General features: G+C 42.0%; 1 protein-coding gene across 2 annotated transcripts in view; it reads right to left on the reverse strand.

Moving 5' to 3' along the window:
- USP24 (ubiquitin specific peptidase 24) overlaps positions 1-9,117 on the reverse strand; it is a 78,459-nt gene extending 69,342 nt beyond the window's left edge. The window contains exon 1 of one of the 2 annotated variants that reach the window (XM_081915667.1): positions 8,691-9,117. In XM_081915667.1, the coding sequence (XP_081771793.1) occupies positions 8,691-9,035 (345 nt within the window). In that variant the 5' untranslated portion in view covers positions 9,036-9,117. Of the gene's footprint in view, positions 1-1,278; positions 1,499-8,690 lie in introns of those variants that run through there. The other variant, XM_081915668.1, reaches the window with a different exon arrangement.
- Between the last annotated feature and the right edge of the window lie 5,678 nt (positions 9,118-14,795).

A 14,795-nucleotide genomic window follows, 5' to 3' on the forward strand; every position in this document is an offset into this window, starting at 1 on the left:
TTAAATACTATCTTTTCAATGGATTGAAATATAGAAAACAACATTGTGGTTATAGAACAGCATTTGAGAACGGTGAGCATTGCAGTAAGAATGTAAGAAGAGCCCTGCTGCATTTTCTCAGTGGTCAGCTAGAGGTCTATGGGAAATTCAGGAGAAGTTCATAAGTGGCCATCGCTAATTTAACAGTGTGCTACGTAAAGATATACTTCCCTTTGCCCGTCTTGAATTTTCTGTTACCCAGCTTCATTGGACAGCCATGGGCTCTGATATTCTGAGGAAAACACCCTACCCACTTTCCCTGCAGCATGAATGCATCTCTATCATGTTCCCCCTTCTTCACATTTTTTTCTAAGCAAATGTTGGAACCTTCCCTCACACCCCTCCTCTTATTAAACCCTTTTCAGCATTACAATATCCACACACTGGGTCAAATTTTCATTATGCTATCTGTCAAAACTTCAAAATTGTTTTTCTGAACAGTCACTATTTAGGATTCCCCGCCCCAAAGTGCATCACACGAAAATAGCCCTTTTATTCAAGATAACAGCTAGAAAAGCAAGGAAAACTCTTAGATATTTTTATCTTGTGATACCACATGCTACATAATCTCTCAACATTTATACTCTCAGAACATGCACTTGCAAATACACAATTATGTATCCTAAGTATGATGGTTCAGCTGATTCCCATAGTGATCAAGTGACGCTTGCTCATATTGATCAAGCTTTCATCTGGGTTTCCGTGAGAGCATCTGGGCTCGTGGTATGGCAATGCCTCTATCAATTAACCTAAAACACAGGGGGTTCTTTGACTATTAAGGGAAATTCTATAAAAATGACACCCCCTGAACCCCTTCTAGACTATAGAGGTCCTACACTATATATAGAAAGGGGAAGTGATGTTCTTGAACCATAATGCCATCCATAGGTTCATATATTCTGATGTTTTTGTAGACCCTTTAGGAAATTCCCTAGCAGTTGTCTGCCCCTTAGTCTGGCTCAATGATGTGCACAGGAGAAGAGACAAAATAAAAACCATCATTTCAATTGAGTAAAGGCTAGAAATTTCATTTCATGAAATGATGCTATTATTGGGCTAAGTGATGCAATACATATACTGTGGGTTATGGAATATATGAAGGGAGGAATTATTTTTGTGTGTGTGGTGACAGTGGCATCCTGATGATAACAAAAAGAACATTTAATATTTGCAAAGGGATATTCCCTTCAAGAGGAAAAAAGACCGCACAAGCTCAGAAGTGCTCAATCTTGGTCTTACCCTAATGCAGTTTCAACACAGATTACAATCCCTTCATATATCCCCATTTATGTCCCAAACTCAATCTACTTAACTAGGCTAAAACAAGATACAGCCAATCTTTGATAGAGCCACTACCCACGACCTCCAACACAGTGCATAAACCTCTGAGGCTTTGCAGAAGAACCTCCTGATGTTAGACTGTAGAGCAAGTAGCAGAAGTACAGGGTCAGAGGTTGATGCTAAGAGCAGAACAGCAGACTCCACACTATCCATCGTTGCAAAGAGAGCCAGAAACAACATCAGATATGTTATTCAGTCAACACTGAGCTACTGCGAGGCTGTGCACGGCATCACCACATTATTTGCAAAACTAGCATACCAAACAATGCTACACATGACAGCAAAATCACAGAGCACTAAACTACACATCGTTTATTTATCTGAATCATTTATAAGTCACCTTTCAAGGTGTGCCCTCCCAAGGTGAGTTTTTTTAGCACAATAAAACGACATCATAATTACTGAAAAAATAGCACAAAAACCCAGCAACAGGATCACAAAAGGCCTGACAGAACAAAATAAACTTTTCAGGGCCCACATAAAATACTCAAGTGGAGGGTTCAAACACATTTCTTGGAGGAAAGACTTTCAGAGATGTGGTGTCCCATCTCAATCCCAAAAGCCCCATCCCTGGTATCTGCAAACTTGATTGTTCTTTATGGTAGGCCAGATAACAGAGTCCCCAAGGATTATCTTGCACCTAGAGTTCACTCATAAGAGCATGGGCAGTTCTTCAAACAACCTATTCCAAAACCATCAAAGGCTTTAAATGTTAAACTCAGCAGCAGTTTGAACTGAGCTTAGAAGAAACAGGCAACGAAAGTAACTGAAGCAGAATGGGTGTTATATACACACAGACTTCTTTGCTCTCCAAGCAACCTGGCGGCTGGATTCTGTACCAATTGAAACTTCTGAGCTGCCTTCAAATGTTGCTCTACATAAAAAGCATTACAGCAGCCTAGCCTGGAAGAGGCCAGTGTGTGGACGATTACAGCAACTGCAAAATAACATCCCACTATCCTAGAAGAAAATCGTGTAAGTAACCTGGTCAGCAAAGTGGCAAGCATGTACATGCAAGTGATACAGTGGTACCTTGGGTTACAAACACTTTGGGTTACAGACTCCGCTAACCCGGAAGTAGTACCTCAGGTTAAGAACTTTGCCCCAGGATGAGAACAGAAATCGCGCGCTGGCGGTGTGGCGGCTGCAGGAGGCTCTATTAGCTAAAGTGGTGCCTCATGTTAAGAATGGTTTCAGAACGGACCTCCGGAACGAATTAGGTTCATAACCAGAGGTACCACTGTATTCCAATTCTGCACAAACGAAGTGTGAAATTTGAGGGATATTTGGATGTAGCTCAGCCCTGCAAGTTATGCTTTCCTCTATAGAATGAATTATTGTTGCCTGCATTTCTTAATGCAAATGCAGGTATAGCTCTTTAATGGAAGCCTAGGAAAACACAACAGTGTGATTCATTTTCTATAGCACAGTTTTCATCAAACATTAAACCACAAGTTGCCTATTTATTTTAGTTCATCTATATTACTGCAGGATTATATAAGTTATGGGTACTTTAACAGCTCTCTCTAGCATTACTTCTTTTTCCCATTCCCAAGGGAAAAGTGCTAATCACCACTGTCTTTTCCTTTGGGGTGCCCAAGATTGTACATTCACAAAGATAACAGATTAAGAATTTAAATCCTATAATACCAGCTAAATACATTCATAGTGAAACAAGGATAATTGTCCATGGCATGGTAATAGGAATGCTTCCCCCTGTCCTTCTGTCAGGATGCTGCCATAGACAGGACATTTTATTCCATACTTGACAGCCATAGGAAAAATGATTTGAAACACAGGTGCATCGAATGATTCACACAATAACTCAGAGCGTATAGCTCTACTTAGTTACAATTTTATAGCTCCCTTTTATATGTGTCAGTTAACACTGAATTTGAAAAGTTCATCTAGACAGTTTTTTTATATTAAGCAAAGGAAAGCAAACAATACATGCAAAAAACATGTGAAAAAGAGTTGACACCAAATGAGGATCTGTTATAAACTGTCAGACCTCTGCCTCCGCTATCCCAGACAAGCTTTTTTGTATAAGTAAGTTGCTTTCAAATAAAACCTATAAAAGATTAGGATCCTCCCAGGCCTTTTCTTATAAGAGACTCCTGTTCTTATCCAGAAACATTCAAAATGTGTTTGGTAGAATTAACTTCTAACACTGGCCTCATTTTCCTCCAGCATTTCACTTCCTTATTAAGCAGCTGTCATTGAATAGAACTTCTGACTGGGAAGATGACCAGAAAATGTCTCTACTGAACATTATCTGAAAGACACTTCCTGCCCAGCTGAGCTGCTGTTTGTTCCATGCATAAATGGCCTCCCACTTCCACCAATGATAAACATTTAGATCACATCAAGTGTTAATCTTCGCCTGGAGGTTGCTTCAGTAAACAGAAAAATATTTCACATGGGATTTGGAAACCCTTTAAAGGTGGAAGTTAACAGTAAGAAATATACTAAAGACTATAACAGCTGTGGAGAAGGTTAAAAAGACAATGTCCATAAATATTTTTTATTCAAGAAATAAAAGTGCTGAAAACATATTGAGATTCCAGTTTTGCAGAACCAGGAACCCAAGAACACCACATAGAAAAATGCTTTAATCCTGAGACGTGTTATACACAAAATGCATATGGCTGTATTTTATAATTTACACAAAAGGGTTAACATGTTGGTGGCACAGTCCTTCCATATCTAAGATTTTAAGAACTCCTCCTTTAAAAATCAACAGAACATAGGCATGACAAAGTTAAACAATGAAATCAATGCTATCACTTGACATAACTGCAACCCGTAATTTCAGAAAGCTATGAAGTTGGCACAAAAGTGATAATGAAATATCTATGGAGAATGTGAAGAAACTACTGTATACTTAAGCTTTTACACTATTTTTCAGGCTTCAGCTCCCCCACTTGATTTATAACCAAAAGACAAAACAATTAATATATATACAACTAGAACTCATCCTACTCTTGACTGTAATCTGCTTCAACTGTTTTTAATACTGTATTTTTAAACTGTTGCAACTTGAAGGGCAAGTTAAGAAATCTGAGTAATAATATACAATACAGGAAAACAGAGGAGCAACTACGTAGGTAAAAGCGAAACCATAAAAAAGAAACATTCTTAAGAGCTGTGCACAAGTAAAAATTTGCACTTGGCAAACATGTGTCAGACCACTATGTATCAGGTGCTTGGCCTGATAGGAATATGAAAATTGTTTTGGTGTTTCCCAATGAGTTAGAGCTCTGAAATTTGATACGCTGTGGTCAGACCTTTACCTTCAGAGAAGGTACCACATAACTGAATATACCCGTTTTTGAAAATATAACATCTGAATCTGTGGGGTATATATTTATTCTATACAATAGCTGTCCAAACTTTCTAAGTTAACTTGTTGCACTTCAGGATGTAGTACTAAGCTATGCAACGTGAACACAGACCACTAAATTCTAGCAGTACATCGCACTATAACTGGAAGGAGAGGTGACCATTAGAAGCTCCCAAACTCTTCCCCAGCCCAGATTAAAAAACAAGCCAGAAAGGACTTTCCATTTTACAACTTGCCCTGAAAGACTGCCCTACTACAGTTGCTCCCATAAAGAGACCCTCTTGTTCCCAGAGCCACCTGTATGGTAAGCTTCTGTTACCTTCCCATCCCAGTTACCCTAAGAGTAGTCCTCTGAAGCAGCCCCCCAGCTCTAACCTTTAGGCCAATGTAAGCCACAGGAGTGGGGGAAGAGAAGCTCGCCCAACTCTGGTTAAAATACTCAAGTCCCTTCATCTTAAAATTAAGATAGCAACTTTCTGTCTCACGGATAAAAAAAATATCGTGTGTTTAGAGTGCAGAAGTGATATCTTAAATTATTAGTTTATTGACAAGGATTAAACATTCATAAAATGATTCAGAATGTTTAGTGAATGATGCAATGCTCTTAAATATATGAAGCTATGCATAAGCATAGTTTGCCACAGCAACTGTACACGTGTGAACACACACAAAAATAAAGAACATGATTATAGTGGAACACACGTTATGGTGAAGTGTTTTGCTACTCACCCAAGATGGGTTGGATGGGAATGGTACTCTGAATATGAATGTTATAGCAGCTCATCTGTGATGAACAGGTGTACAGTGCAGAAGTACAAGTAGTGGACTCTTTGCGAAAAAGAATAGTCCCGTTATTTTTTGGCCAATGTGTTACTTTAGATTATTAGTATTGGCACTGCATTGCTGCTGAACAAAACCAGGTACAGGAAACTGCAAAGGCAGCTTATCTCTGTTAGGACCAAATATTTAGATATCTGTATTTTCCCAAGAGAGTCAAACAGAACAGAAATTGACACAGGAAGGAAAGTCTCTTCTTTTCCTCAGCACTACTGATCAGATCTAATTGTGTGATTCCTGTGACAGCTTTTAAAGAATCAAAATGTTGGCTAATCCAGTCACAAATGTCCTACGTAGGTGGTTTTTTTTTTGTAAACTGCTTTGAGGTTTCATTACACTCAAGCAGTATATAAACATTTTGAAATAAATAAATAGATAGATAGTTTGGCTCTTACATGGCACACCAAAAACTGAGTAGGTAAGTATTTGGTGGTTATACGGCACTAATCACTGAAGTGGCACTACAGTAATGACAACTGCGAAGAATAGTAAATGCTTAAGAATCAAAACAAGACTTCTGCGTTGGTTCCCAACATAATTAAAATTCCAAACTTACTACAAGAATATGCTCATGTATTCCTATGTTTGTTTACCTTTTCAGTCGTGATTCAGTTGTCAGCATGTAATTTAGGAGAACTCGGAGCAAGGAAAAGAAGGAGTTCGTACACAGCCAAGCCTGGCAAAAGAGCTCCCAGCCAGAGTTCTCAACGCCAGGCATCTGTCTCTTTCTTCACAACAAAAACCAGCTTTTCAAATTTGATTTTAACTTTTTATTTATCTGTTAAAATGGTTCATACATTCTGGAGTCTTGGGGTGGGAATATGATAAGGAATGTAAGTAGTAGTTGTTTGTTTGAAGGATTTTTATCTCACTCCTCAGCCAAAAAAAGGGAGGCTGCTACATAGAAAAGCAAGTAATAAGACAGTCTTTGACCTAAAGCTTATAATCTTACTTGACTCAAAAGGAAAGTGGCCTTGGGAGGGAGGAGCCAAAACCAAACTCAGGCACTTGTTCTTGGTTACAAAATACAACTAGAAACACTGGGCTGTACCCAACACTGCAGCTTCACCAGTGCAATGGGCTTCCGTGCAAGCAATGGAGCTTCCTCTTCTGTCCCTTTCTGGCCATTGCCTGCTGTCAAATTCAGCTTCAGAGGTTTTTTTTTTGGGGGGGGGTAGAAAAAACAATCCCATTGTGCCAGGTGAACTGTGCTGGTACATTACTGGAGACAAACCACAAATTCATACCTGAATGTTATCTAATCAGCATTGCAGGTCGGAATGAGCAGAAAGTATGGAAGAAAAAGTAGAGTATAAGTTAGTTCTTTCAGTGTATGATTGATCAGAATAAGATTGTATCAGGGGTCTACAATGTTGCCATGTTGCTTCTCCACTGACAGCTTGGATGATGTCCCAGATGCATTCTGAATTCCTATCTTGTACAGAAGTCAAAGGAGTCCATGCTGTCCTTGGCCAATATTTGGCAGTGTATCTCCCCAGGAAGCCCCCATCACCTTTCCTGTAGGCAGCAGAGAATATGCACTTGGTAGAAGTGCTCAGAGTGACTCCGCCAAGAAGCAGCTGAGGAAGCCGCCTACCTTTCATTCCTATTCCCAAACCCATTCAAATGTAGGAAGGCTATTCATTTTCTTACCTATTGCAACATAGTCAGAAGCAGCTCACTCAGTGGGGAGAGTCGCATCACTACCAAGAGGAAGAGGGGCAAGGTGGCAGAGACTGTGCAGGTGTACTGGCAGGACTGGATGTGCCCAGCCAGCCCCAACCGCCACACTGCTCACCAGGCAAGTTGCTACTGAATGTCTGGATCAGCTTACACGATCCAAACATTAATTATTGCATTCAGCAAAGATCCACTGGAATCAACAGACCTAAACGGCCATTCATTTCAATGGATCCACTCTTGAGTAAAAGTTAACTGACTACAACTCTTAAGTTCCTGACACAATATGCTTTTTATGAGGTTTTGTCAGAATGCGTATTTTATACCTCTATTTATTTTTTGCCCATGTCTGAATATGTTATGACTTGCTGCTCATGCAACATGGCTACCTATGTGATATAGTGCACAAAATTGTTGAGCTTTATAGCTCTAAGCAATCTGGGACAAGAATATTTCAAAAATCTCCTTCTCTCAGATGAACATAACTGAGAACTTTGTTTGCTTAATGAGACTCTTTGCTGAGTCTCTCTACCATCAGCAGTATAGCAGGATAGTGCCAGAGATATAGTATTTTCAGATGTTGTGCCTAAGATTTGGAACAGCTGCCCAAAAGAAGTGCACCTGGGCCTATCAATATCACTTTTAGATAAGCATCAAATCCAGTTCTACCTCAACCACTAATGATGCAATAGTTTTAAAGCCTCCTACCTAACTCATGGTTTTGGATCATTTTACTGATTTTGTTGCTTGTAAGCCACTCAGACTCTTTCAAGTAAGACAATCAGGACAGTGTTGCTATAAAGAATTGCATGGGTGCTCAAAGAACTCCTTGGTTAACAAAAGCTGCAAAACTATACACACATGGGAGCAAACTCAACTGAAAGCAATATGGCCTACATCGGATTAGATATGTAAAGTATTAGTATGGGCACCTCATAATGAAAGAATGAGTCTGCATCCACACAAGTGACCAGCTTCCAAACCCTCCACCACTGCAGCCTAGGCATAACACGGCAATCTCTTTTCCTAGGCTCCAGGCTACAATTCCTTTTCCGGTGACAAACCAGGGCACCCAAACGCAGATCGCACTTGAAGCTTGGGTTATGCACCTGACAGTTCATGCACAAGACGCCCGGGAATACCCGCCTGCTTTTTGGGGGGGGGGGGGAGCGGGGTCCCTATAAACTCGTGGAAACTGGAGGAAGGGGCCCCTTGAGAAGGAATCGAGGTGAGGATTCAGGTCTGCGCGGTTCCTATCCGTGCAAGCTCTTGGTACCCCCAGTCCTCTCATTCTCAAGACCAAAGCGGTATTTTAAGGCGATCCCGTCCCCCTTCCGATGCGTTTCCAAAGGGCCGGTGGGGCCAAGGGTCAGGCTGTGATCCCGCTTAACGGCGGCGCAAAGCACAGGCGAGCCTCGCCCGCTCCCATCCTCCGCCCAGAGACCGTTACCTCGTTCTCCACCACCTCATGGTAGGCAGGGGGCGGGTCGAAGCCGGTAGTGCCGCCGCTGCCGCCTCCTCCTTGGCCTCCTCCTCCTCCACCACCGGTGCCTTCGCCGTCCCCTCCGCCGCGGGAGACTCCGCCGCCGCCGCCTTGCTGGGGGCCTCCCTGTCCGCCGCCGCCCCCTCCGCTGTCCATGGGCTCATAGTGCAGGCCGGGCCGCTCGTTGGTGAGCAGCGCCACGGCCTCGTTGATGTCGTTCTTGGCCAGGCGGAGGGCCCTGCGGATGGCGGCCGCGTCCGAGAAGCCCATGCAGAGCAGCGTGGTCATGTGCTGCTCCTCCTCGCTCTCCATGGCGCCTCGCTCCGCGACGCCTCAGGCGCTGCTGCTGCTCCCGCTCCGGCGGCCACCGCCGCCGCCCGCTCTGCGCGCCGCCATGTTGACGGGAACCTCCTCCGCCTCCTCCTTTGGCCCGCCTCCCGCCGCCGCCTCAGGGCAGGACAACGCCGAGCCCCACACCCACCCGGAAGCGGCCTGCTGAAGCCCGGATGAGCGTGGGGAAAGGGGGGGGGAGAGCGCCGCCGCGATCACGTGCGGAGGGAGGCGAGGCGAGGCCAATGCCCGAACGTGAATGGAGGGGAGGAGGGGTGTGGTTGTCTTGGAAACGTCAGAGGCAACAGGCGGTGGAATCCCGCAAATGCCGCTTCGGGCGAAGAAGCGGCTGTTATACTGAGCCCCGCTCACCCCGCCAAGCTTGAAAAGCATGGAAAGTATTCATTTATCTGAGGTTCTTCACCCCCCCAAGAAGCCCCCCCCGCAATGTCCTATTTACGGAACATTTTTACCAAGAAAAGCTCAACTTTGATTTCCTAAAAGAAGCTCAACCACTTTGGCTGCCCGCCCACCTCAGCGCCCCCCCACAAAAATCCTGGCTACGCCCATGGGTGGATCTGCCACCACGTGCTTATTTACTACTCGCTGGTGTTTTTATTTTCCAGACCTTGACCTCTCTGTTTTGGAGAAAAGCTCCCCGAATAAATAAATAAAATATTGCTTTTGGGTTCGGTGACTTTGTGGCTGGGTTTTTTCATTTATATGTATGCCATACCTTTTTGGGAAGGTCAGGTAGTAAATATATTTAAATAAATAAATCCCCATGAGCCAAAGTCTCAAAAAACTACACCAAGCTTTGTTCCATCAGTACCTGGAAAGACAGTGCAGGTCGTGAACTTGTTTGGAGATGCCTTTAAGGCATGTAGGGACCAGTCTCCTCTCCTAAAGAGGCATAAATTACCTCCCTGGTCATGAGAAGCTTTGGACATATTTTGCTTTTCCATATTTCTTTGGTCCATGTGACATTTCTAAAGGCAGAAAATGAAATATTGGATTCAGGTAGTTAGCCATGTTGGTCTGACACAGTCGAAATAAATTTTAAAAAATTGTCCAGTAGCACCTTAGAGACCGACTAAGTTTGTTCTGAGTATAAGCTTTCGTGTGCACGCACACTTCTTCATATTCTTCGTCTCTAAGGTGCTACTGGACAATTTTTTAAATTTATAATCAAATATTGGTTTCTATCAGGTATTTCATCCTCTGCTACTAGTGCAGATTCCCCATCACTTCTTCACCACTCCATGAAAAAACCTGCACCTGCTCAAATTCTGCTTAAAGTGCTGCTGTTGGAGGCATACACACAACAATCCTCATGCAGAATCAGATCTCTAAATTGAGATCCTGCTGCTTAATTGTGTATGCAACTAGCAGGCAGTCTTTGATTTCTGCTTTCAGAAGCTGCTGCAGCTTTCAAAATTCCTGTAGACCTTAAAAGCCGTAATTTATTGAACCTCAAAAAAATCCAGACCTTAAGCCAAATTCCAACACTGAAGTGTGGATCTGGATCTGTTTAACATGTTTGATGGATTAGTTAATCATATTATCTATAGTGGTGCTTATATACACTGTCACCAGGGGTTTATATATCCTGCTGTGACTCTGAAGCATGGAATTTGTGTACAATCAGTTATAGCCTGCTCATAGTTGCCTGTCTATGCTATCTGCCATATTTATGCAGGCTCTGGATTTAAGTTCTCTGTGGTCTTGTCCACCCTATTTGAACACACACACACACACACACACACACACACACACAGTGCCCTATCATTATCTCTGTTTTTCTCCCTCCTACATTCCCTCCACTTCTTGTTTCCTCTTCTGCGTCTCTACGGTTCCTCCCCATAGGTCATTGTTCAAGTCAGCATCGCCTCAATTTTTTCCTTAAACGTTCTGGGTGTTTTTGCACAAGAATAGCATTTCACGTGAACAATGTCGTTCTGGAATGTGCAAGTAACGCAAGGATCTTAAAATAAAATGAACGCTGAACATGAAATATGTTTCCCTGATGTCAACATAATTCCTGTTGACACAGGCCAAAGCATAACCGCAAACCATATGGGGGAAAACTCACACTTCTGCATACAAACAGACACAGCAATGAAACATTGAGATATGAGCAAAGTGAGGTGCAAAAAAGGAATGGTGGGAATGCACATTACTAAGGCTTATGCATACGGATTTCTATTTTCCCAAAGCTCTTCACAACATTGTTGCAGTAGTGAAACCTCAAATTAGCCGCTTGCAGTACAGATGACAGCGTGAAATAACCTGAGCCATGCTGCATGCCTTGTCAGAAAATGGCCTATTGCTTGCCTCCATCTCTAGCCAGTCTTGCAGTGGGCAGGACATGGACCCATAACTTTTGGAAGCACAATCATACATGACTTAATTATTATGTCATATGACTGTCAAATACACAGCTTTGCAAGTCTTCCCACTTCCTCTTGTAAACTCCTGATCTTGGACGTCTAAAAGGAGAGGGTGGAAGCCTTCTATTTTTTTCTTTCTCTGAACCTAATATATAATAGGAGCTGGAGCAGCAATAATAGAGATTAGATGGGTTATGGAGGATATATAAGAGGCAGGGAAAATGCATGGGTGCAAAGCACCGAACCTCTAATTCTGGGGCAGGCCCTAAATTTGAACTCCTTAGAATAATATTGGAGAGTTGCCTTAACTTGAAAGGCAAAGCAAATTTTTTGGGTTGCGTGTGCAACAATGAAGAAAGCCTTGGGCTCATCTGGTAAGATGCTAACTGCGTCATTTGTTGCATTGTTGTTGTTAAGTTGTGGGTGAACATATCAGATGACACAGCGATTCTTCAAACAGCTCTTGTTTATTCACAGGCCAGAACAGAACAGAACTGAACTGAAGGATTCAGCCAGCCTGCTTATACAGTGGTACCTTGGGTTACATACGTTTCAGGTTACATATGCTTCAGGTTACAGACTCCGCTAACCCAGAAATAGTGCTTCAGGATAAGAACATAAATTGTGTGGCGGTGGCAGCGGGAGGCCTCATTAGCTAAAGTGGTGCTTCAGGTTAAGAACAGTTTCAGGTTAAGTATGGACCTCCGGATCGAATTAAGTACTTAACCTGAGCTACCACTGTATAGAGCTCCACTAGAACGCAACAGTAACCATTTTCTGTAACTATCCAATCATTGAATGTCACTTTCAATCCCTTATTTGCATATGTAGACCTGAGTGAAAACTATCTACAGTATCCCCCTGCTGGCCCAGGGTGAGAACTTCAGTACATAACAGTTGTTTTGCACATGCTTACATTGCAGAGGTGCTGGAAAACACCACTTGTTTCATAATACAAGGCATATAGAAATTCAACAGGGTCTTCTTCCTTTCTGTGCTGAGAGTGCTGCATGTATTAAACTTCTGCCTGCAATGGAACTATTAAAAGAGCAGGATCCCTGTAATGAAATAAAGGCTGACCCAAGCTGCAACGGATATGAATGTTTTTGGATCTTCCAGAGACCTGTGACCTTTCAGTCTCTCTTTGGAAAGACTGCAAGAACTTGTGGGAGTTTGATAGCTAGCCAGCCTAAAAATAAGCTGTGACTGAATCAAATATACTGGCTTTTGCTAGACTAGGTATTTTTGAATGCTATGTGAATGGTTATATTTGCACTACATGTTTTAGCCAAACATGATCTATCTACCTGAAGGTAGGATTTTGAAACTGTAAATAAATAAATAAATAAAATAAAAAAATCTGGCATATTTTATTCATTTATTTAGGAAAAAGTATAAATCACTTAATTGTAAAGCCCAAACCAACCCTCAGATACCCATTTGCACAGGGTACAGTATGAAAAGCTTTAATAAATCCTGCCCTTTCCAGAATTTTTCTTAATTATCGATACATTTCTGCTTCTTTCATTGAAATAACTAACATATTTTAACCAACTGTTGCTAGAGGTTCAATGTTATTAAGGCATCATAGGCTGCAATTCTGTATTCACTTACCTGGGAGTAAGTCCCATTGAACTCAATGACACTTGCTTCTGAATAGATATGTATATAGGACTGGATTGTTGTGAGCCCGGCCTTGGCTGGGGAGGGCGGGGTATAAATAAAAAATTATTATTATTATTATTAAATGAGGGTGTTCAGAGCAAGTGGCCAACTTCCAGATATTTAAATTAGTACCAGCATGGTAATGTTATTAAGGGCAAATGATGCAGTAAGATTATATTACAGTGGTACCTCGGGTTACATAAGCTTCAGGTTATATACGCTTCAGGTTACAGACTCTGCTAACCCAGAATAGTACCTTGGGTTAAGAACTTTGCTTCAGGATAAGAACAGAAACTACGTGGCGGTGGCAGCGGGAGGCCCCATTAGCTAAAGTGGTGATTCAGGTTAAGAACAGTTTTAGGTTAAGAACTGACCTCCGGAACGAATTAAGGACTTAACCCGAGGTACCACTGTATCTGTTTAATGAAAATTTTCCACCTACTAGTAAAAAAAGAAAAGAAAAAAAAGAGGGAAGGGGGAATGAAATAAAAACCTATGATACAGTACTGCTTTTTATTTTCCACATTTTATTTCAGCGTTCAAAAACTATGGAAATGCATAAGGTGAGAGAAAAGGCGGTTAATATCAAACACTATCCAGAGCATTACCACTAAAACACATTTGCCTTCAAACCTTCAACACTATGCATCATTTCCCCATAAGAATTTGTGTTTTGTGTGGGTAAGGGAAAATGTTTGATAAGTAAGGTCATGTTTCTTTTGAAAAACCTGTAAAAACATGCGTCTACACAGAGAGAGAGATATGTATATCTGTCTGTCTGTCTGTCTGTCTGTCTATCTAGCTTACTATGCAACATCAACTAAAGGCCACAGCTATCAAATTTGCTATGGCTAAGGGTCCTTTCAGCATTCTCTACTCTGATACCCCATAATTAAATACAATATACTCCCATAGAGACTACCTTACACTGCGTTTAAAACCAAAATCGCATTTGAGTAGAAACTGTTTCTCAGGCGGCTAGCCCTAGACTTTATAAACCTGTACCTTCTTCCAGAAGGCAGAAGCTGAAAGAGATCATTTCCGGGGTGCGCACTATCCTACACTACCTCTGCAGCTTTCTTATGGCACCTGGAAGCATAGATTTGATCCAAGGTAGGGAGAGTGCACCCAATTATTCTCTCCACAGTCTTTACAACTCTGGACAACATTGTTTTCCTCTGACCATGCAGCTTCCAAAGCACACACATAGACCATAAGCTAATACACTCTCAAAAGTACAATGGTAAAATGCCATCAACATATTCCTCTTGGATCAGCAACATAGAAGATAAATAGGTGGTTTTGCACTAGCATTTTTTAAAATTAGTATAGAGCACTTAATTCCATGTTTTAAAGAAATCAGGATCATTTATATTATATACTAGGAGCTGCTGCTGCTCTCCAACACTGGCAGCCCCTTTGCCAGCCCCACTTCCCCAACTCCTAGCAAAACCTCCTCCCTTTACTATATGAAATATAGTCGGAGTCGAGAGTGGATTTCATGCTCTTTATTCAGCTCATAGTGATGAGGAGGAATGGAAGTTCCCCCAGAATGTTTGACTTACATACATTATTTACACAATGAGCCCCACGTGATTGGCTAATTCCGGAATTATCCTGAAGGCCAATCAGGTCGCGGATTCACTTCCACCTGGAGCTGGATTGGGTGGCTCCTGTGGACCAATCA

This window comes from Podarcis melisellensis, assembly GCF_964234715.1.
Source record: "Podarcis melisellensis genome assembly, chromosome: 6".
In the NCBI taxonomy this organism is placed as follows: Eukaryota; Metazoa; Chordata; class Lepidosauria; order Squamata; family Lacertidae; genus Podarcis; species Podarcis melisellensis.